Raw genomic sequence first — 24441 nt, 5'->3', positions numbered from 1 at the left:
ACAAATAAGATATGGAAAAAAAGGTAAAACGTTTAATGACGGCGTCGTTGGCAAGCGCAGTGTTTACAAGAACTGTTCAAAACTGCGTCTACCAACAGCGATACATGCTTGACAGCGTCGGTGGAGCGACTGGCGTGCGCTACCAAAGATGCAAGGCATTTCACGCACACGAGCAACAGCTACTGATATTCGAGCAACGAAATTCTCAGTCAACTGAAATATCATAAACAAGACTTCCGATGCCTCCAGAAAAAGTAATCTGTATTCGAAAAATCTATAAATCGGGATGGCCAAGGGACAGGTCCACCATGTACAATCCATTACGTCCCCAAAGTGGCATTTCAGTAATTGAATTTCGTAAATCAATACCTTGTTTCGATTGACTAGAGACACCCTGTATTTATGTCTAAAGAAATAAATCAGGATCTGTGTTTCCTACGAGAATATATGTATTCTTATTCTCTAGCTCCCTACCAAGTTCGTACCATGAATTTGGAATCGCCCAATAGTTGCTTTTGTTTAAGTATAATGTAAAGCATTGCTTTCTTCTGCTGATTTAGTTCATTGAAGATGGTTGATATGGCTAGATTAGGACTATAGATATGGTTAGCAAACTGCACGTATCCAAAAGCGGCTAGCCAATGACTTTCTTTAGAAATTAACTTCACGATCGGCAGTTCCGTTTAAGACTCCTTGTTTTGGAGAAAACATTGCGGATTACCTTTGCCCAATTATCTTTGGACTGAGTTCGCACGCCTTTCTCCTGCGCAATCGAGTGACGCGCGTCTCACGTGGAAAAAAATAAGAGGGTTCGGTTCCCCCGTAATCATGGGGAAACAATGGCTCTTTACACACGCCGATGAGCACAGAGGTCTCCGAAGGATTAAGATGCACCTCCAGCAATGGGGCTTTAAGGTTGAATGGAAAAATCGGTTAACTACCTGCTCCAAGTTCGCTTCAGCTTTCTTAAATGAAATGAATTCAAGACTAAATAGAGGTTATTAGAAATACACGAATCATTCTTGGAAACCCAGTAGGAATGCCATGTTTTTATCTTGTCAGATTTATGAATATTTTAAAAATACCTCCGCATCTGCAATAGGTTGTCAGGTGTTCGGCATTTCTGTGTAGTGACGTCAACTTCAAGTATCTTATGGCAAAATCTTTATCGTTTGGTTTCCGACTTTAAATTATGACGTTCAGGCAGCGCAAATAATTTATCATTAGATTTCTCTTAATTAATCTCGTACCACAAAGAGTCGCGAGAATATCGTTCGGTTTATTCGAAATTTTTTCAGTTTTAATTATTGCACTCTTATAATATGTAACTTGCGTTTTTTCTTTAACTACTTTTTGACAAATTTATAACAGCACTTTTCCAAATTGTGTTTCGAAAAAAAACTGTAAATATATTGTAAATATTAAAATATAATTTTAAAATGAAGCTGCATTATTTGCATTGGATTTTACCAACATACAACAGCTTCCAGAATATTCCAGTAATAGCGAATTTGTGATCGAATTACTTCGTACTACTTATTAGTTGCTTTCAACCACCGCAACGCATAAACAATCGACATCAGGACTTAAACATAATTAAACTCTTAGTTAAAGGAAACTTTTCATTCAAAACATTATTTCAATTTACTTGAGAATGCATGGGGCGTGGGATTATTTTTTCAATGGAAATGCAAATGGGAATCAATTACAGCTAGAGATCTCATAAATCATTTTTTCAACGAAAAAGTACAGAAGCAAAATATTCTGTATTAAATACAAAATTTATAAAGCGTGAAACATTGAATAAATTACAAAAGTAATTCCACGATCGTAGATAATGCAATGTCACTAAATTTTTTCAAAATATTTTTTTAATGAAACGTTTAACCGTTTCTTTGTTTAATTAAACATTTTTCTTTCTTTTAAAACGTTTACTGAAACGTTTAAACCTTAATTTTTAATACGATTTCTAGAGTTTTAGTCAAAGGGGGGGGGGGTATAAAATACAAACAAAAATCCTAAAAATTTTAAAGTATCGTTTGGTGAAAAAAAAAAAAAAAATTGTTGATTTGTGTATTCAACATTTCAATTATAAAAAGGTATATTCTGAAAAATAAGCATTTGACTTTTGTTCCTTAGCTGCTCCAAAAATTTTCAATTTAAAGCTAGCTTCATTACAATTGCTAAATTTAACTGAAAGCTTCAATTTTTATTTAAATATTTTCGAATGAAGTGAAATTAAAAATACAAATAAGAACATAGATTTCGAATTCTTACTTAGCCTTTTCGTTCAATACCAATTTCATACATTAAAAAATTTTTGGAGGACATTTTGAAACGACTATAATGAAAGCTTGAATAAAGAAAAGAATTAAGCCCTGTTTCCTGGATAAACTGCTTTGATATTTGTCCAGTTTACCAACAATTAATCGGTACACCATACAGGCACGATAGAACCTCAGAAAACAACAAGACAGAGTCACGGGTTGTTGGAACGGGACTTTAGAGTGACTTATTTGCTACATTTGCATAAATTGAAATAGCCTCTGCTTTACTCGCATAATAATCGTTTTTTATCGTGCAATTCCGATTAGTGTGAACTGATGTATCTTAAATTTTATAGGTATAGGATTTTTTTTTATACAGAATCAGATAAAAATAAAAAGTTAGAAGTTACTAGTAGAGAATGTGAAAATTATGTAAAATAATATATAGATTGTTCCTTAGACGAATGCTATTTACATGTTTTTAAACAGGATATTGTTTCAAATCGAATGATATTTTTGCTTTCAATTTAACTTTCAGAAATTAAGAGCAATAGCAAAAGTGATTTTTCGACGGGGCCTTCGATTATTTTTTTCTGCGATTTACACAGAATTGACACTATTTTTACTGCATCGCTATGTTCGCAATCTAAAAAGGCATATATTTCACTCTTTAAGCGTTGAATAACATTATGCTGTAACAGGATAACAGATAAATAACAATTTATTTCGTTCCAAAGATATTCAAATTTGTTTGAAAACACTGCACATAAACAAAGATGCAAAAACTCGGCAATAACTATAAAACTCCAACACCGGGATCTTACCCTACTCTTTGTATCGAAACCCCTGTTATTGTCAGGCTCTTGCAACAGGGACGTGAAAAGCAGTGTCTGCCGGACGCTCATGTCCGGGCCAAAGTCCGTGTGTCTCTGGACATAGGCGACGCAGCGCTCCAACTTCTTGAGGGTGAGGTAGAGACCATTGACCATGAACTCGCCCCTGAGGCGACAGCGCCATTTGCGGTGTCGGTTGGCGAGGATGTCCAGAAGCGCCGTGCCTTCATTCTCTGCAATACAACATACAGCACGTTTAGTGGAAGGCAAGATTACGAATACCAAATACATTTAGAGTATGGTAAAACTACAGACTGCGAGTCAGTTTAGAGGGTGGTAAAATTATGACGATTAATGTTTTCAAGGATTATGACTTAAAAAATTTTTAAATAAATAAAAACAGTTTCTAATATAAGAATATATACCAAAATAAATGATTAATCGTTAGAATGCTTCTTCATGAGCCTCTTACAGACCTTGACTGCCTCAACCACGCGCACTTTCCAGAGCTTTCTTTGCCCTCCGCAACTCTCTTCCAGTTCTTTATCCTCAGAACACTCGAGTCTCTTTCCACATGATCCAGCCATCTAGTTTGAAGCCTTCCTCTGGCCCGGGATTCCACGTGATTTTTAAAAGTAAATATTTTGGGGGCGCTGTTTTCAGGGCTTCTCCAGATACGGTCGAGCCATCTTAACCTATTGCCCGGATAACCAGTGTTCTGTGGTTGCCTATACAGCCTGTATAATTCAAAATTGAATCTAGTTCGACAGCATCCTCTCTCTAGCAGTGGGGCAAAGATAGTTCTAAGGATCATTCTCTCGAACATTATCAGAGAATGCTGAGTGTCCAAATTAAGAGTCCAAGTGTCACTTGCATAGAGCAGAACAGGTGCAATAAGAGTCTTATAAATTCTTAGTTTTTCGATCGATTAAGTTGGATCTCGGATGTTTTTTCAATCCAAAGAAACATTCTGTTGTCAATTTCAGTTTTGAGTTTATTATTGTCATTAATCATTGTGCTAAGGCATTTGAAATGATCGACTTTTTCAAAGGTATGACCGTTATTACACAGAGGAACACAGATTTATAGTTGAGGGCGGGAAGTCAACAAATTTGGTTTTATTTTTGATGGTAAAGCCCGTATTTATGGCTGAAGTTTCCAAAGCTTGAAAGTCTTCTCTCACTGCCTTAGTTAGCATGCTGTTTAAATTAAGAAAGCATTGAAATACGAAACTAAATTGATCAACTACAACCAGAGGTGGGAGGGGGGGGGGGGACATGTTTTGCATAGGGTAGCAAAATATCCGGATTCGCTACTGCAAGTAGACCAAAAATTCCTACAAAACATGATGAAGTCTTAAGAGCAATATATGAAAAGTCTTTTACATTCTAGTGTATTAAGTATAGAGTACTGTATTCGTTAAAAAACTTTTACTCGAGATTGACGAATTTTTACGTTGCAGATTTCCCAGAGTCCGAAAATGCCTATTTTTGGAAAATGTCTGTCCGTGACAAAAATAACTAAAAAGGGCTTTGAACAAGCCGAATGGAATTTGATATATGATCTTTGCACCGTATTTTTAGATTTCTTTTTTAGCAAAATCCATTCAGAGGAAATCTGACAGGCTCTTCGAATATAAACTAATTCTATAATTATGAAACAAAGAGTGCCAAAATATATAAAATTCGGTATGCAGATTCAACATCCGTAGTATAGACGCGTGTCAAATTTTCAATGACATCCCACAAAGGGTTGACCGTCTGTCGGTTTGTAACTTCAGAAGCCTGTAAACGCGATAACTCAAAAGCAATGGCTTTAATGTATCATATTCGTGGTATGTGATTTTGTGACAAAGTAGTAGACTGTAGTACTAAGTCAATAGACTGTATGAAATAGACTGTAGTATTATGTCAAATTTTAGTTTCAATCTGTTGGGTGAAAAACGCATTCACCTTTATTAGATAACACAAGAGACAGTTTCAGGGAGACCAACATCGCCGGTTTCAGTAGGAATGGATTCAGTTCCTCTTCGCACTGAATTGATACGTGACGCTTATTTAAAGTCATTCAAAGAGAACTTTTTCCAATGAAGTTCTCAAAAGCTGAAGTTTCGAAACGAAGTGACATAACGATTATGCAGGAATTCTTGTTGGCCAATTTGTGGAACAACAATTACACAGCGAGATCTTCCAAAATGAAAAACATGTATCAAAAAATATGGGTCAAGGAAATCTACATCTCCACTCTTCACAATACAGAGAGTAAAAGAATGGAGAAGGATTGCAATGTTGAAAAGCATAAAGTTAAATTAATGAAAGACGAAGATTCGAAAAAAGAAATTTCCCCCAAATAATTATAGTTAAGCGCCTAATTAGTAAAAGGTCACGGTTCCAGGTGGGTGGATTTACCATGCATCGATGCAACATCTTACTACTCAGCCTACTTCACTCAGTCTCTCCACGAGGATTTGGATGAAACGCATCATCGGCATCCGCGATCGATTGCAAGAAAGTAATTTGAGAAGCTTCATTTTCAAATTTATTGCTAACTAGCAGACTATGGCAATTCTTTTTTTACTCTTAATAATAGTTTTATTTTTCCCCTGGCTGTTAAACTATTTGAATGGAATGTATTCATTTAAAGCAAGAGATTACGTTAAAAAATCGATTTTCTGAAATAAGAATTTTTATTTAAAGTTTGAACGGTTTTCTTTACAAAAACGTTTGAATTTCGTATCCAAGTCCATTTTTAGGAAAGTAACATTTTTTGATTGATTTTTATATTTGCCTTCACACATGTTTTAAGGCTTTTTTGTGTCCTTCGATGGTACTTTCTCAAATTCTAATCTGCGATAGAATTTTCTTACGAAAATTTTATTAAATTAGAATCTAATGCATATATTTTGTTCAAATTCGGTATAATCATTTCAAAATATGTTTTGTAGATTCTGAATGAGAGAATAAGTAATATTTATTTAGAAATATTTTATAGTTCTTTTAATACTTCACAACAAGAAAAACATTGAAAATGTAATGTTGTTATCAATCGTTTCGACTGATGTTAAAGGGAAATACAATATTTAAAGAATGGATAAAAATACAGCTTTTTCAGTTCAGGAACTAGATAACATAATGACGAACATACATGTATGAAATATATGTGCAAGTGATACAAGGATCAATTTGACATTTTTCAGGCTGGATGCTTCATACTTTTGCTATTTCAATTTTTTTTTTCTGTGTTTTAGTTTTGAAAGATTTTTCCTGAATTAGAAGTTTTCCCTTGAATTAGAAGTTTTTTTTCTAAAGAATAAATAAATAGTTTTTAAATAAATAGCTTTTCCACTTGGTAAAACTATTTAATATTTCGGCCAAATTCATCAACAAAGAATTTGCATTTAATCTACAGTCAACAAGAACTAAATGCATAAATCAACTTGAAAAATCAAATTGTTGCAATAAAGCAGTACTTGAAATAAGCACCAACTCTGGACCATAAAGCATTTACTTCATTATCCTATCTTAGAATTGTCTATCTTCTAAACCCATTTTAAAGAATTCAAATAGATAAGTTCTAAAAAGGATTTTAATCTGCAAAAACATTCAATCCATATAGAGACACTTCGCAATGAACTCCGAGTCCTCACGACGTCCGTAGAAAGATGTCACGAATCTCTGATGACTCAGGAAATAAAGTTTCAGATACAGTGTTGGAGAGGATGGACATTGGATTCAGATAGCGTCACGTTGTTGCTTCAAATGGGAGCTACATTGAATTTTTTTTTTTTTTTTTGTAATAGTCTTTGCAACTTTTGCAACCTTTATTTTCCATAATTTGCATCGCCACCTGTCGATGGCAAGGTTCATTAAATGTGCAATATGGTAGGATAAAATTTCTTGATTTCCCAAATGTAAGGTTGCGTATGATACATTTCTAACTACATTCCGCTTTTTATTATTGGTGGTTTTCACAATCCAGTCCTTTTTGGACATCCAGTATATAAATATTAAAATGCAACAAATATGTTTTTTTTTAATTCTAATAGCACATAATTCTTTCAGCCTCATCTTGAACCCATAATGAATTGTGCTTTCTACTTCTATTAGAAAAATTTAATTTAAAAACCATTCATATTTAAACGTGTCAATGCATATCATCATTATTATTATATTTAAATGTCAAATCTCCCAAGAGATATTTGTAGTGCAAAACATTTGTGTAGGTTCGCTAAGTCCTCTATCAAACAGTTATACACAATGTGCGATTACGCTGGATGTCGTCCCAAAAAGTATATGTAGCAAATGTTCCAGTTGTCATTTCGAAATTTTCATGTATATGCGGTTTAATTATAAGAACAGTTATATACATCATTTCCGAGCGAAATGCCGTAAGTGATTCATCTTTCTACCAGATCCGGGAGCCTGAAAAATGATGCAAACATTTTTCTAGTTCGTTTTAAAAAGGAATAATTTACCTGTGGTGGCCATGATGGCGAGAATTTCTCCTCCCCTCACCTCGAAGGAGAGTCCCTCGAGCATCCTCAGCTTGGTCCGAGCCCCTCCACAAAGGGTGTGCCATGCAGAGGACATGTCCAGCTCATAGCTGAGGTCCCGGACCTGAAGGTGGGGGTATCTGGGAAGGCCACCCTCGCTCGACGCACCAGGGAGAGTTGAGTAGAAACTGTCCTTCGGGAAGAAGCGTTCGTTCAGCATCGGGGCATCGTGGTAGAAGCCATCCAGCTGCAAAATTTAAAATTTTGCATTTATGTTTACAATACCTCTTAATCTAATATAAATCATCCTTAATTTTTTTGTCTTAAATTAACCCATGTTACTTTTTCAAAAATTCTTTTATTTCCCACTCCAGATTCCCCTTTTTTTATTGTTTATAACATGTTCTAAAACGTTGCTGACCATTGAAACTCTCGCACTCCCTTCCTTCCAAATATACCAAAAATTCTCTCTCTGAAATCAAAATGTATCAAAGAAATCCCTACAAGAATCTCTTGATAAAAACATGAAGGAAAATTCAACCTTGTGTCTCGATGTGAATAGACGCGTTCACTGTCTGCCCTCCGTGAAAAAATAAATTAAAGTGAATTATAAAATGTGTCTTCTTTTCGACCATGCCTCTGCAAAGTTGAGTTATTATATAGGAAAAATGTTTTTAATGGTAGTATAGAATCTTCAGCCCTAAATCTTTAATCCATCGTAAAGGTAGATAAATACCAGTTTGTCTTCTAATCACCCAGCACAGCGATGGATTTAGGCTTTTTTAGTTTTAGCGCGCGCATATTATAAGACTTTTCTTTTCCCTTTGCACTCCAAAAAGTAATTCGACGCATAATTATTCACCTAATATAAAGACTTGTTTATCGTTTCGAAAAATATATATAATTGTTTTACGTGGAATTCTTCCAAAAAATTAATTTACATTTTTTTTTTTTACCACCCTGTAGGTATTACTGACAATCAAAATTTTAAATAAATATATAAAACCTCAAAATGATGCACCGTCTTGAATGGTGCCCGAGAGGAGCCATAGGAGTGCAAAGGGTTAATACATTTGAACAAAAACTAATAGTGAATTTAATTCCGCATTTCAACGTTCAACTTAAAGTACTATTTTTAGTAAATTACTGAAAAATATTTATGATTTTATATATATTTATTATGATTCGTGACTGCACGGCATCCACTTATATATGTCATATTATTTATACAAAGTCTCAGTGTTTATAAATGCTGTAATAAAAAAAGTGAATAAAAAGAAACAGAACTACTATACTAACTAATAAACGTTGATAAGAAGTGTCGTTATTTTAGATTTAAAAAACTAATTAGGTTTTCTACTAATTGAAAAATAGACTTATGACATCCTCAACACCAAATCAAAACTCCGCCACTGATCATGCAGATCGTTTTAGACTATATCGCCTCGTTATACAAAGTGGATAATGAAGAGATGATCCTAGGCTCGATCTGAAGCAGTCTCAATCTTAGTCAATTGAGTACGATTTTTCTCAAAACTGGTTGCGAAAGAGCTAGAATTTCATCCTTCTGTAGATGAATTTCAATGAAACTCAGAAAAATTTTTAGATAAATATTATATATAGTTTTTTCCAGTAGATTTGACAGATAGTCTTTGCAATTTTAGATTCATAAAATATTATGAATCGTCCAGAATTTAGAAAACTAATATTTTATTTATGGCATTTCTTATAGTACGCAAATAAAAGTTTTTTTTACGCTTAAAATTAAATCCTGTGTGCTTCTTTGAGATACTATAACAAACTTTAAGATTACTTAATCATCGCAAAACATTTCACTTTAATAATAACTTCTAAATACATATAACTAATACATACAAACATTCATTTAATTAATAATCTTTATGGAAGCTCTCTAATCTTGGAAAGCTCTTAAAATGTAAATAGCCATATATATTCACTCTGAATATTCGAAATATAGAATTGCAGTAACGAATGTTTTTCTAAAAATATTAGTATGAGCATTTATTTTCTTAATAAAGAGCATCCCAAAAAGATTGTTGAATTAAACTGGCAACAAGAATCATTTCTTTGCAACAATACTCGTTTGAATGCATCGTACTGCATTTCATCCATTCTAGAAAAAGCAAAGAAATTTCCGTATTTCCAAATCCAGAACTTCATATAAAATATATTAATGTGAATTTGCTCTTTATATACAAAGAATTAGTCAACTAAATTTACACTCTTTAATAACTTCGCTGTTGATTGTGCTCTTTATGATTAGTTATAGTCCAAGAATATCTGAAATATTTAGCTTGCATCTTATTACTTAAAGATAAAGTATTGCGCATTCAAAACGAAAGGTATTCTTTTGCAAAGAAATTTGTACTACAGAAATGCACTTTATTAAGTGCGGGCAAAGCAGAAGCAGATTAATCGTCCATGTCATATTTATAACATACAAGGATGATCAACAGCATACGAATCGACTTAAAAATTATATGCTTTAATATTTTAAATTTTTCAAGTATGCTGGATACGATATTAAATACCTAAGAGAAGATTATTAACAGATTTTATCGGTTTTTTTTTTTTTTTTTTTTGGTATTTAAAGTAAAATTTCATTATAACATTGTCAAATTAAAAAATCTAGCCGCCTTTAGCGACCCTCTTGGTCGCCCAGAATACCGATTTGCTTGTCCATTAAACTATTTAAAATTACATTCTTATTATTAGAAACTGAAAAATAAGAATTCAAATAATATTGAATTTTGCGCGAAAATAAATTGCCCTTTTCAATGCTTACATTCGAAATAGTGACAGTTTCGAAAAAATCATTAGATTAAAATGTGTTAAATCTATTTCCACATTTGTCAAAGTAATATCGGGAAAAAAAAATCGCAACTACAACAGATTTATTAAAAATAATTTTTAATAAAAATAACATTTGTTTGAAATTCTGATAGTTTAAGATAATTATTTTTCTTAGAATGCAAGAGAAAATAAACCTGAATAAGAACAAAATAAAAGAAAACGTCTAAAATGCAGATCTAAAAGAGAATGGTGTATCACATTAGAAATTCGATAAATTCATAAGTGGTCTCCAAAAAATATTAGACAGAACCCAACATACGTTTGAACTTCATTGAAAAAATGCGGGTTATGAAACGCCTGCCTAAAACGTGCGCAAGAACAAATTTTGACCTCTTACTTTGCAGTGAATGCTGTTCATTTATCAAAGAAAACAAACATTGTTAACCGTAGCTTTAACAATGGATTTAAAGAAATTAAGACATTTGATAACAACGAAAAAATATTGGTACAAATCAACATATTCTTTAAAAAATTGCTATAATTAGAGGGTAAAAATTGTTAAATTATGCGGTAGTTAAATTCGCATTTTTAAGATTTAAAATGGGCAAAAAGCGTTTTTCTGATATAGTATTTTAGAAATATAGTGTGAAAACTACAAAAAAGTATTTAATTAGCTGAAATTTTATTTAACTTTCGATCTTTTTTTTAAAAAAAATCGGCAGATTACTTTTTTGAAGAGTAATGGGTCGAATTGCATCAAGACTGAACAGAAAGTGCAGATTTCTCAAAGGATACTCTTTTTTTTTATGAATATAAATACGATTATTCAGTTTGGAGTGAGCGATTAATAAGCTCAAAAAGATTTCATTAATCACAAATCAGGGAAATAGAAATTTGAATACAGCATTTAACAAGCGTTTACTAGAAATTAATCTGACATTTGTGGTGATGTAAGCATTATTCTTGCGCTATTCTTTTATCTTGCATCTTTTGCAAGATAAACTGCATCGCAGCTCAAGATCTTGAGCATAACTTATTTTATCCAAGACAAAAACATATTCAAGAAATAAAACTAAAGATGGTTGGAAGCTAAAAGATGCGAGTAATTAAAATATCATGTAAAACATGTAGCTGAATTCGAAGTGTATACTTCTTCATGTGTACAACAGCCCCTTGCAGACCTTGGCTGCCACAACCACGCGCACTTTCCAGCGTCTGCAGTGCCCCGCAACTCCCTGCCAGTTCTTTATCCTCAGAATACTCGGGTCTCTTTCCACATCATCCAGCCATCTAGTTGTGGGCCTTCCACTGGCCCGGGGTCCCATAGGATTTTTAAAAGTGGATATTTTGAGGGTGCTGTTTTCAGGGCTTCTCCAGATATGGCCGAGCCATCTGAACCTATTGCTCCGGATAACCAGTGTTATCTGTGGTTGCCTAGAGAGTTTGTATAATTCAAAATTGAATATAGCTCGCCAACATCCTCTCTAGTACTGGGCCAAAGATAGTTCTAAGGATCTTTCTCTCGAACATGCTCATAGAATGCTGAGTGTCCAAGTTAAGAATCTAAGTATCACTTGCATAGAGCAGAACAGGCATAATAAGAGTCAAATTCTTAGTTTAGCTTTTCGACCGATTAAATTGTATCTTAGTTGTTTTTTTCACTCCAAAGAAACATTTATTAGCCATTTTTATTCTGTTGTCAATTTCTGCTCTGGCGAAGTCTATACAATCAACCCAAATCTTCATTTGGGCGCGGTCGATGTGTAATGTATTATCTAATAAAAATGAAATCTTATTCGGTTTACGATCATTTTTTTTTTTTTTGCAAATTTGTACCACGCAATCACTTGTACTGCGTTCGATGTATATATGTCATTGCTTGATTTTAAAAAGGCGGACTGGAGGGGAATTAAAAAGTAAATTCTGCAGTTAATTGATTAGAAATGCAAAAGATTTTGATGTGGCATTTTCGTCCAATTAAGAATGGTAAATCGGTAATGTCGGAATAAAACAAGGGCACAGGGTTGATGAGTCAATGAATTGTCATAGTTAAAATGTTTCTACAGACTGAAAGTTGGTAGAGGCACCAAGAAAAATATTTGTGGGTAAGCCTTGAATGGCGAATCCTGAACCATGTTAAGACATAGCATTTGCCCTTGTATTTGAGCATTGAGAAAAAATTGTAACGATAATTGTAAATACACAAAAGAAAGCTGCATTTTAAGGGAGGATGGGGAGGGACTCTTAAAAATTGTTACACATTCTGTTAGAGTCATTAAATTTTTTATGCATATGTATTAAAATTTAAATACTTCAAGCACCTTTAAAGCAATCCTCGAAAGAAAATATTTTTTGAAAATTAAAACAAGAATTCCAAGCGACTTGGCTTTTTAATTTTTTCTATTATTTCCCTATATAAGTTTGGAACGAAACTGGGTATTATTTTATAATTCCAAGTTAATTTAGAAATATTTTTATGCATACTGAATTTTCATAGGAATTGAGATTTTGATCTTAAAAATGATCTTTAACCATCTAAAACTACGCGAAGCATAAAATGCATAAAAGAAAAAAAACTGGTTAAGGTTTAATCGAAATTTTCAATATTAATTTTATGTATTTTTTTCCCAAAATTAAGAAAACCAGGAACATTTCAAAGATATTTAAAATCTTCTTTGAACATCGTTTTGAGTAAGCCATTAAAATTTATTTTCTCTTTAAGCCCTTCGGTTATTCAATTTATTCATCAATACATTTTATACCGCTATTTTAGTTGAATACAAGCACATATTTTGGTGATGAAACAATAAAAAGAACGTTTCATATTTATTTTTCAAAGTCCACCGTCCCCTTTATTGAAAATACCACGAAATTGACATTTGGTCCATATTTACGTGGCATTGACCTACTTAAAAAAAAGTACTCACCTTAGGACTTCGGTACGAAGACTGATCCGGCGACATCCTGGAATTGACGGACAAGTGCGATCCGGGCGACACAGCGTGCCCGTTTCCCGGCATCGGATTCCTCTGGTAGCCTTCCCTGGCGTCCTCCCGCGCCTTAATCACCTGCTGCCGTGACTGCGCCCGGGAGTCGGCCGCCAGCAGATCGGCTTCACTGCTCGCCTTCAGGCGACTGCTTTTCCGGGTGTCGGCGTCGAGACCGGAGGGCGTGCCTGGTGGAATCACGTGATTACGGAAATCGGGGTCGCTGCGAGTTCTCCTGCCCCGATCCAGGTAAGGGGAGGCATTATCGTCGCTGGAATCGTAGCCGCTGGAGCCGTTGCGCAGGGGCTTCACCGGGGGGTGCGGCAAGACTCGGGGCAACCCGAAACGGAGGTAGGTGAAGACGTTGGACCCGAGTTCTGAGTTCCTCTCCTTCGGACCGTACTTGGGATGATTGAGAATGGTCTGAACGGTGCTTTCGCGAAGGCGAAAGTTTCCGAATGGAGGTTGGGATTTGTGCCCCGTATCTGGAAATGCAAGAGAATCGGTGATTAGCCTTTCCATTGGCCGAGATACAATTCACACTTTAAGGAATCTCCGACTTTAATTCACACAAGTTGAAAGCAATAATTCACACCAAAGAACGGAATTTTTTTTCTTTATCAACAATTATTTTTAACACGCACTGATCTATTAAACAATAATAAATACCTTTTTATTGTTCATTGTTAATTTAAATTTTCTACGCTTCCCTCGCTTGTTTTCGTTCGGCGTACTCATAAAACGAGCAATTATGTTAGAATGGCTAAAAATTTATTAAGTTTGAACTAACGAATAAAGTAATTCCACGCCAGATCATTAAATAGAGAAAATTGGTAATTGTCTAAGAGTCTCACAATTACAGTCCAATTTTTTGTATAAACTTACTTAAAATAATTAAGTAGTTATAATTGAATGAATTAAGTAATTAAATGAGTTCTTTTAAGTCATTTAAATTAATTTCATTTAATTAAAATTACTTAAAAGTATTGTTTTAAGTCATTTTGGAACATTTTAATACTCATTACCATTTGCAAGTTTTATGTTATTTTATTTTACTTTACAATTCTAAATGAATCTGATGCATTATAATTTAAAAAATATCGAATTCCGTAATTAATATTTAGATTATACTAAGAAAATTAGTATTTTTACTAATGTTGTGTAACATAATTTAAAATTCAATTATGTCTTTTTATAATCAATATACTGAAACCATCTTTTTAAAAAGTAATCTGCAATTAAAGCATTCTGTTTTTTTAATGTCAAAATTTATTACTTTAAAACTCGCTTAAAGATCAAATTAAAATCGATTTAATAAAAAGTATTTAGTTTTGGAAATTTTGAGATTGAAAAGGATACCCTGAGAGACCCTAGAAGATTTTATCTGATATCTTGTAGAAATATCTGGAGATTCCACTTAGAACACTGAAATTTGATATACAGACGTGCATCGAAATCAGCTTCGATGAAAGGGCCGACACATTTTCACAAAAACTTGTATTTTAGAAACGATGATGGATCATTTGATATATTCATGGCATATGAAACCAACAATTCTCGAGTATCGTAGTCCAGTAGGAATAACGTTTTATTTTAACGTGCTGATTAAAATCTCGGTACCTCCGAATGACAAGAAATGATATGAAATTTAGCAGTCAACTAAGAAACTGTTCAAAAAGCAATTGTATATTTTTGTTATAAAAGCGTCATCGGATTTTTCTTACAAAACTAGTTTAAGTTCACTGTTATTTGATATGCCTATTTGGAAAACTGGAACAACCACTTCAAAACGAAACTTTATTCTTTCCGTGTTAATATTTTATATGCATTTTACAACTAAAGAAATGAGTATTCGCATTTGGCGACCTGCTGTTCCCTAGCCCTATGAGAAGCATTCATCTAATATAAACCAACTCAAATGAACTAAACCTTGTCAGAACAAAAGAAATTACTGTTTTAAATTGAACCTAAGCAATAAGCAGATCACCGATTCGATATGACTACAAAGGGGCGAAATCGATATTGTTTGAGACTGGAATCGACATCAAAGTTTCATTTTAATATATATTTTGAAAAAGGAGCGTATGACCATGGGCGATACACCCAGGAGTCACTCAAGTGCTCCATTGTCAACGTTTTATATAAGTTCGATGTGGCATGCAAATTTCTTGAGGTTTCTAACATTAAACTAGAGCAGATTGTTTCCTAAGCACATTTACATGATTTTTTGTAACATGATGAAAAATATGCCATAAATATATATTTGTATACAGTATATATTAATCATCGACAATCAGCTGTACGTCCATCCTATTTATGGCATTCGGTTATACCCACAAAGTCAATGGGCTACATCTAATCGCACTAGAAGAAAGTATCGTTTTAGATTCAACACTAAACGGAGCTTTCTAATAAATTAACAATGTCTGCAAATGTATTAAGGAAACTGAGAACATGTGTACCTTCAAAGAGTTGATTTTTCTATTTTAGTTTAATAAAAAAGTGAACAATTCATTCATTCCGGAAAGTTGTATAGGTTTGAACAATCGAATATTTATAAATTGTCCTTCAACAATGAATGGAACTTGAGCTCGTGATAAAAAGATAGTTTGCTTTTTTTTTTCTCCAAACATGTTTTCTTCAAATTTCGGGGCGCGTAGAACTCATTCTATTCATTACAGTTGTTAAGAAATTTTACACAATATTTACAAACATTATGCATTTGTTAAAGCTATTTTTTCCTGTACAATATCATTTAGAGACTATTTACCAATCAAAATAGCATTTTAAATTACACGACATTCGTGATATTTTTTATTTAAATGCGTTAATAAAAAGTTCACTGCAACTACTGAACACATGTCCATATATTATGCTAATTTTGCAGCGATTTCACTCTGAATTATTTTTCCTGAGCACACTGATTTGTGGTTACGAACTTGAAAATTATCGCATCAAAACATATATTCAGCTTGTCATTAACCGAATATATTAATAATGTTACTTATATATTAAAATAAAGCATTCGCTCTGATTATCGAATTTTCTATCGGATATTGAATTTTACTTGCGGAAAAACTTCCCTTTATTTACAAGTGAAATGTCGCCAATTTTCATTGCGGAGAACGCTCCAGTTCCTTGGAGATTTCTAGGCTCAGCAAAAGTTAGCGACACCTCAGTAACTTATGAAACAATAGTGGGCAAGCAACCATTGATGATGGACCTTAGGATCAAGTGCTTTTGTCCATCTGTAATCAAGATTAAAGAGGACGCCTGTTTCTAGGTGTGTGTTGGCACTATACAAGTCGAACCGTTTGAGCTAAAATTAACAAATTTCGCATAAAGTTTAGCGGGTAAAATGACGCACCCTAAGCAATTTTTTTTTTTTTTAAATTAGGCAAGATTTTGGCATTTTCTTGCAATAGCTTCCGAAAATACCACAAAATTTATCATTTCTAAATATATATATATATTTATATCGTTAAAGATATCGTATACATCATTTAAAATATATAAATTACATCATTAAAAATATACAAAAATTTCATTGATAAATCTTTTCCCGTTTTATTTTTCCATTTTTACTTTCTTTTATACAAAGTATTTAGAAAGTATTGTAAGCGTAAAATAATTCGAATTTCAGATTTTTACGAATCTCCGCGTTCACCAAATTTGAAAAACACATTTTTGGCCTTCTCTCCATCTACCCGTGATAAAGATAATTCTAGGATTTCTATCAATTTTTGAGAAAATCCATTGATATAGATAGCTGCAAAGCGAAGAGACCTAGATGGATGAGCATGCAGATGAGCATTGGTGCACAGGTTTGTCACCTAAACTTGTGCACCAATACCAATCAAATTTGGAATCGAATCCCTCAAAGGTAAAAATCACCCACGATATGAACTCTCATGCATTTAAACGCAATAATTCAAACGAAATGGCGTACGAAATTTAAATATGATTACGAACAATAAAACATTAAATAACAATGAACAATAAAGTAATGATCAGCAATATAGAAAAGACCTGAATGTTGAACGATTCTATTTTTCTATACTCATTTTTGAAAACGTGCTTGGTTTCAGCAAAGACGTTATAGTCAAGTATGTTTTTGAAACTACTCTCAAAAACGGAGAAAGGGCAGCCCACTACTGTTGACGTATGCAGAGCTTTCGTATAAAATAAAATTTGACTGGATCGACCAGTGACTGAAATGAGGGTTTAGGTTAGCTTAGTTATATTAACGTCCCATTTTTAACTACCATTTTCGGACGGATCTTGTAATTTTGTGTCAAGTTCATAAGACGAGGATGACACCCGAGCCTGTACTTCCTCTCCAAACATCCACACTACACCAGTGGAAGGAGTTCGGCCCCGACGGATTTAACGTGCACCAGACCTGCTTACACGGTGGAATCAGATCTCGAACCTGAAACCCTCCTGTTCTAAAGCCGAAACCTTACCATCAGGCCATCATGGCCCAAATGGACTGTTTTTTTTTAGTTTTCTTCATTTTAAAATTTTATATATAGTAAATGTATGAGGTACAGAAATTGTTCTTATTACTTATTGGCGAATTGCAGCAATCCAATATAAACAAACCATCATACGAATTTCAGACTTTATCGCTGAAAGTTTTTATAACTGCCTTCACTTCATCACTTCGTGTAGCTAATGAATGCAGTTGCAAAAATTAAAAAATATTCCAGGAGAGGGCACTGTTCACCAAGACGTCCATTAAGAGGAATGACGATGCAAAAATGAAAGGAAAGGATTAACAGAAAGTTCATTCGAGCGCAGAAATAGGTTTAACCCTCGGCAGACGGGTAATCGCTCACTTGCTTATGGAAATTCATGTTCCTATCTTCCAAAACAATTATCGTACAAAAATAGCTGTATTATCTTAAGACAAAAAAAAAAACTTGTCTAAATGATAGTAATACCATCTACGTATCATTTAATAATATTTTTAAGTTCAATTCGATACATAACCTTTTAAAATTTCACGATGGAATTCAAACTTCATCAAAACATTCAATCGCATTCTTGAAGTAGTGAAGTGAATTCTTAGTAAGATTTCCAGTATCCCTTTTATTTGCATATATTGTTTTAGAACGGATTCTAAAACCCTCCGCGCGTTTGCGCATGCGTTAGGATGGATTTACTCCATCAAAATAGAGGCGAGTGGAAAGATGAAAAGATGGATGTTTACATTCAATGATGAAGTAAACTGATTACACGCGGACTGAATTGAAATAGGTCAGGAACGACACGATATTCACATGCACGTGATGAGCTCATCCTTCCACGTCTCTCCCCTTAATGAGATAGAATCGTCGAAAAGGGGTCGTCTCAGAATACTGAAGCGAACACTGTTAACTCGCAATAAACTAATTCAAATGAATTCATGTTTTTAGCCATATCAAATAATAAGATGAAATTTTTTAAAAATGAATTTCATGTTCATCTAAAAAGTTAATCTAAATGAACAAACAGGGTGTTCAACTAAAGGTGGCAAGTATAGAAGAGCATAGGTTACCAAGGGCGCTGTCGGTGAAGTCTGAGTTGAGGTTCTGTCGGTAGATGCTCCAGGCGTGAAGATCTTCTGTGGTGCGATATCTCCCGGATGGATCCGAGAGGGTGCTGGGGGGCACCGAATATCTTCGTTCCATGGTACTCATCTCCCACATGTTATCCTGGAATAAAAAGACGCACAGAGTCAGTTGGATGGTCACCAATAAAAGCAAGATTAACTATATTGGCACGAATGATATTCTTTGATCGAACAGATTTGAAGTGGCGTCGAATCTGTTCAAATTCTGGGAGAATACCCGTCATTTCATTCCAAGGATTTATGAGCCTAAAATTTTATTCAAGGCAACAGATAAAAGGATTCTTTAATCAGAAATCATCTTAGAGAGAATCCTTTTAAAAATTCATATTTTTAATGTCATTTTTTGAAATTAGGACGGGGGAGTAAAATTTCACTCTTGCTGATGCATTTTTGTAATCTGTGGTCCCCCCCAAAAAACTTTCTCGCATAATGTTTAATAAACTTGGCATGTCAGGCGACGCCTCGCATAGCATTGGCATACAATAGTCTCAAAATATTAATCTTAGGAGTGAATTTAGCATTTTTATTGAATCTATCGTATTGACTTTGACGATTAATCCTTGGTATCCGGTTAATAGTACCCAAAAATCGAATTTATTTTGGACGTGTATTTCCGATCAATGGCAACAAAAATTTGGCACAAAATCACATACCAAATTTGATATATTTACATTATTGCTGTTGCGTTATCGCATTTACAGGCTTCTGAAAGTACAATCCGAATTGAATCCAAATAGTTGGATTTGGCTCAAAATTTGGAAGGTCTGATGTTACAGAAGTTAAATCTGTGTGCTGAATTTTATTCATCACGCTCTATTCGTTTTGCAGTTATCGTGTTAACTTATCTTCGAACACTTCGTGTGAATAGATTTTGCACAAAATTTGATAAAAGTCTACAAATTTGGTGTAAAGACCCTATACCAAATTTCATCCGTATAGCTCAAAGCATTTGAGTTATTGTCAGATAAACAAATAGCTTGGCTAATTCAATATTTCGCTCATTAATGGAGACGCACGATATTATTAGAAATGCTTTCGAGGGCTGACATTTCATTTGATCAGAGGAAACAAAATGCAGAAGAGTCAAACACAAAGTTTTACAAGCACTAAAATAGGCTTAATCGTCGTCAGATAGATAATCGGCATGTCTTAACTATTCCAAATGAATCGTTTAAAAAGTCTTATATATAGTGGTCGTAGAAACTAGGCGAACAAGCTGGTTACTAAAGTAACAGCTCAAACTCAACAAGAAAAAAGGGCCAATTAAGAAAAAATTAAGAAGCGATTTCTATGAAACTTGTCTTTAAATTCACGATAGTAATAGTTAAAAAGGCATCAAAATGTCTTGTAAAACTCGGCTTGTTTTAGATGCCGAATTTTTACTGGCTGAATTAGATTTTTCGTGATGTAATTTTTTAAAAATCTTTTTTGCATTGCAGAAAACCTTGATATAAATCTACAACTGTTGCAATTTTTTCTGTGAAATTCAATTTACATTTAAATTTCAATGAATTTTAATTTACATTTTCCAAGGCGTTTGCATGTAAATTCCAAAAACATTCATAATCGAGTTTCAAAAACAGCAATAGTATAATTAGGTACGGAAGTTAGTTAACTATATCTAGATTAAAGTGTTATAGTTCGTTGACTTTCATAATTAGATCATAATTTCCAGGAATAACAAAGGAAAAGGCTAGTTGACATCTTAACATAGAAATTATTAATTCAGACCTTCAAGCTGCATAAAAAATGAGAACATTTAAACTCGGTTGTACCAAACGATACTTCAGAAGCTGACTGAAACGAAATAAAAAGAAATCTAAATGGCAACACCTAATAATTAAAATCTAAATGAGAGATGAAAGGAACTGGTGGAGACTCGAACACATCACCTGGTTTGTTTTTTGTGGAAGAGAAAAACTTGTTTACGATTAAATGGTAACCTGGCACTAAAGAATGGTTCAATGTCAAGTAGAAGTTTGAAGCAAAAACTAGTTTCGTTTGAAATCAAACATTCCATAATTCCACATTTCAATAGCTTATTTAGAATATATTTACGAGCTATCAATCTAAAATATTTTTTAATGATTTATAATTCTAAACTTACACAAAGTTACAGAAATCTCGAGAAACATGAAATTTGAAGTTTCAGTGATAAAAACAAAAATCTGTACATTTTAACTTATTAACATGCATTTTGTTTTTAATTTTTGGCTGGCTAAGTTACACATGCATACACAAAAAATTGTGTAACAATATAATTGTATTCCAATTATGCTTTATTTCAAAAATATCCAATATTTTAGAGAAATGGTATCGTTATAAAAAATAACATCGACTAATAAAATTATATATAAAAAAAGCCAAAATACTGAATAAGTAATAAATCGTTAATATAACCTATAAGCGGCATTTCACTACAGTATAAAATATATTACTTCCAATATGACAATTCTGTCCCATTCAACTTGCAAACGAATTTCAAATTTGTTCGCTTGTTGTAAAGAAATGAAGTTCAAAATACGCACTTATTGCTACACACAATATTGACCGATATATATAGAATGAAACTGAACCGCCAGGCGTACCAAATATATTTTTGGCATCGAATAATGTCTATTAGATTTCAAAATTCTTAAGTGGGGATCGCGGCAGCTAATGGGTTAATCCGACAATCTTTAAATAATCTGACAAGGCATCTTAAATTACCGAGATTTACATTTATAAATTAAAATCAATCCGCGGTCAGTACATTGGGTATTGCCAGTACTGCATAACACACAATTAAACTCCCTCAACAGAACTGGGAAATTTTTCAATGTTATTAGGAAGAAATAAAATAACCATGTATATAAGGTTTCAACCAAACTTCATGTCTAATACTTAGGTTTCTTGCTGTGTTAACTTTTATAATAACCGATATTATAAGTCATAATTTACGATTTCATACAACAAATATATTTTAAGGGCACAATCTATGTCCATCCATGCATTAGATTTCCTGGATGTCATCACCCCAGTAATCGAAATATTTCTGAAATGATTTGTGATTTTTTTTTTTTTAACTTTCAGTGGCGAATTGTTTAAAGTTTGTTTTTAAATATTTTTATTATATATTATAAATAATGTAATAGCAATGTAACTTCATGGAAAACCAGTCACACTGGACAAATTGTCAATATCCTAATATTTTACCATCCTTATAATTTGCATCTTTTAAAATTAGCCTGATGGCATAATAAATCTTTTTCTAGGACTCTTAACCTAGCGATTCTAGTCAGCTGCCTATTCTGCCTAGTTAGAAATTTACTATTATTCTCTATAAAATATTCTTCCAATTTCAAAAAAAATCCAGGGATGTCTTAAGTCCTTTTTGTAGTGTTCAGGCTTTTATGTTAATTATTCAATCGATTACTTTTGGCATGCTGTCAAGCCATGCAATCCGACCGATTTAAATATATTAACACTAAGAATATGAACCTTAAACCGAAATTAAAACTGATCGAGAAATTGGTTTGGAAGAATTGCATGAATTTGTTCTCCCATCAGTACAACCCGATTTGTTTTGTTACTCCAACACTTGGTTAGCTTCTCCATATGATAGATTGCCAAATTTCATATCACTTCTTTTGTGTAATGTGGCGCAGGGAGCAAAATATCCGAGGACATTTTATGACATCTAAATTGCCATAACAATTACCTACCAGCTGACAGATGTCACGAAATGATGTGACGCGACATTTTATATTCAATTCAGATCATTGCCTGTTAACGAGGCGGCGATGTTCTGCGTGTTCAGTTGATTAGATGCTCAATCAAGACTGATGGAGTCGACTCCGACAGAAGTGATGTTTTTGCCCAACTTGCTATTTTAACCCTCACTTTTTTTTACCCAATTAGATGACAGTTTCAATTAGCTGTTCAACTCATTCGATTGGAAATCGTATTAGTTTATGGGTTAAATAATTTGTGTCTCATTAGAACGCCTTTGAATGATTTAATTTCAGGTAATTTTGTGAAGTGATAATTCGGTGCCGTATGAAGTACAGTACCGGCAGTTAAAGGGTTGAAACATTACATTTGGAGAAAATTTTATAATTCTAAAGCATGATCGGACAAGGATGATGCTTTACTTCCCAATTCCTTACGTCAAATGGGGACTTTTGACCTATGACAGTTTAAACATGTTTGGATCATGTATATAGCGCATTTTCGATGCAATCTGATTTGTTTGGCAATCTTTCAAGTCTGAAGCCAAGACACGTCAAAACCAAATATTCATTCCATCTACAAGTTAACTATTCGCACTTCCCTTCGTTTTTGTCTAGGTTTTAAGTTAAATATATAAAATGAAACCTAAAACCTCATTTTCATCCTTCAACAATAGCGGGTCTATGCATTTTTCAACCCTCACACGTTATAAAGCTCCCCTTCCCAAAGTTGCTTGAAGTCGATTCAGTTCACATTTCCACAACACATTTTAATGAATAAGTGAATTTTTTATTTTATTTATTTTTATTTCAGTAACTTGGTAAAAAGTATGCATTAATTATGACTCACCATGACATTTACATTAATTAATACGCTTAAGTAGACGCTTGCTGTATAGAAATGCTATAATTAAATGGACGCAATAAGACATAAAATTGATCAATTACATTAGGAAAAAACGATAATATTTTAATATATTGTTTATTGTGAGTTTAGAAAGAAGTTGGGTGTCATACTGTTTCTAATCTTTCTAGGACCGCCACTAAACATAGTGTTCCTAGGCCGCTACCTACTCGGAAAGCCGTCAATATCCTCAGAACGATATTCCTAATCCACGGCCGAATTCAAAGCATCCAGTGGGTGTTCTGGCATTAGAATCAAGTTGCAGACGATTCAATCCTCAACAATAAATTCCCAATTTTCCAAGGAAATGACCGAAAATTTGAGTTGCTTATTGCTGAGGGTTGTCGGGCTCGTGTTTGCGAATTTCACTGCAATCGATTAATCGGGAAATCACCCAGGGTTTATGGACACAGCTCACGGCACTCGGTCGTAAACAATTTGTAAAGCTGGGTAATAACCGTGACACACACTTAATCGTCATCCATTCACGACATCCTTCGGGGCACTGAATACAGAGGTATGAGACAGGGATCGCCCTCGGGGATTCATTATAATAACAGAGAGGGAAAAGAAAGGAACGCCAACTCCATAAATATGCCTTTTATCAAGGTCTTTCCTCTTTGCTAAGAATGAATATTAATCTGTATGTACGCGACGTACATTTAAGCTACAAAATGATTCAGCCGATGGATTTTTTTTTTTTTTTTTTTTTTTTTTTTTTTTAATGATATTGCATATAAATTCCAAAAGGATGTTTTTTTTTAAATTTCGGATAGTGTTCATTCTTTGATTTTGAAATTCTCCGCAATTTTGCACA

The 24441-nt window shown here is 33.6% G+C and overlaps 1 protein-coding gene across 1 annotated transcript in view; it reads right to left on the bottom strand.

Moving 5' to 3' along the window:
• Window positions 1-24441, bottom strand: part of LOC129957580 (ATP-binding cassette sub-family G member 8-like) — a 90096-nt gene that overhangs the window by 17142 nt on the left and 48513 nt on the right. The window contains exons 2-5 of the mRNA XM_056069977.1: window positions 18936-19092; window positions 13334-13878; window positions 7575-7839; window positions 3092-3333 (exon numbers count right to left, since the gene is read on the bottom strand). Coding sequence (XP_055925952.1) covers window positions 3092-3333; window positions 7575-7839; window positions 13334-13878; window positions 18936-19086 — 1203 coding nt within the window. The 5' untranslated portion in view covers window positions 19087-19092. The remainder of the gene's footprint in view (window positions 1-3091; window positions 3334-7574; window positions 7840-13333; window positions 13879-18935; window positions 19093-24441) is intronic.

The sequence above is a fragment of the Argiope bruennichi genome, chromosome 2, assembly GCF_947563725.1.
Source record: "Argiope bruennichi chromosome 2, qqArgBrue1.1, whole genome shotgun sequence".
NCBI classification, from domain to species: Eukaryota; Metazoa; Arthropoda; class Arachnida; order Araneae; family Araneidae; genus Argiope; species Argiope bruennichi.
Note: the sequence above shows the minus strand (reverse complement) of the source record. Positions and strands in the feature narration are given on the sequence as shown.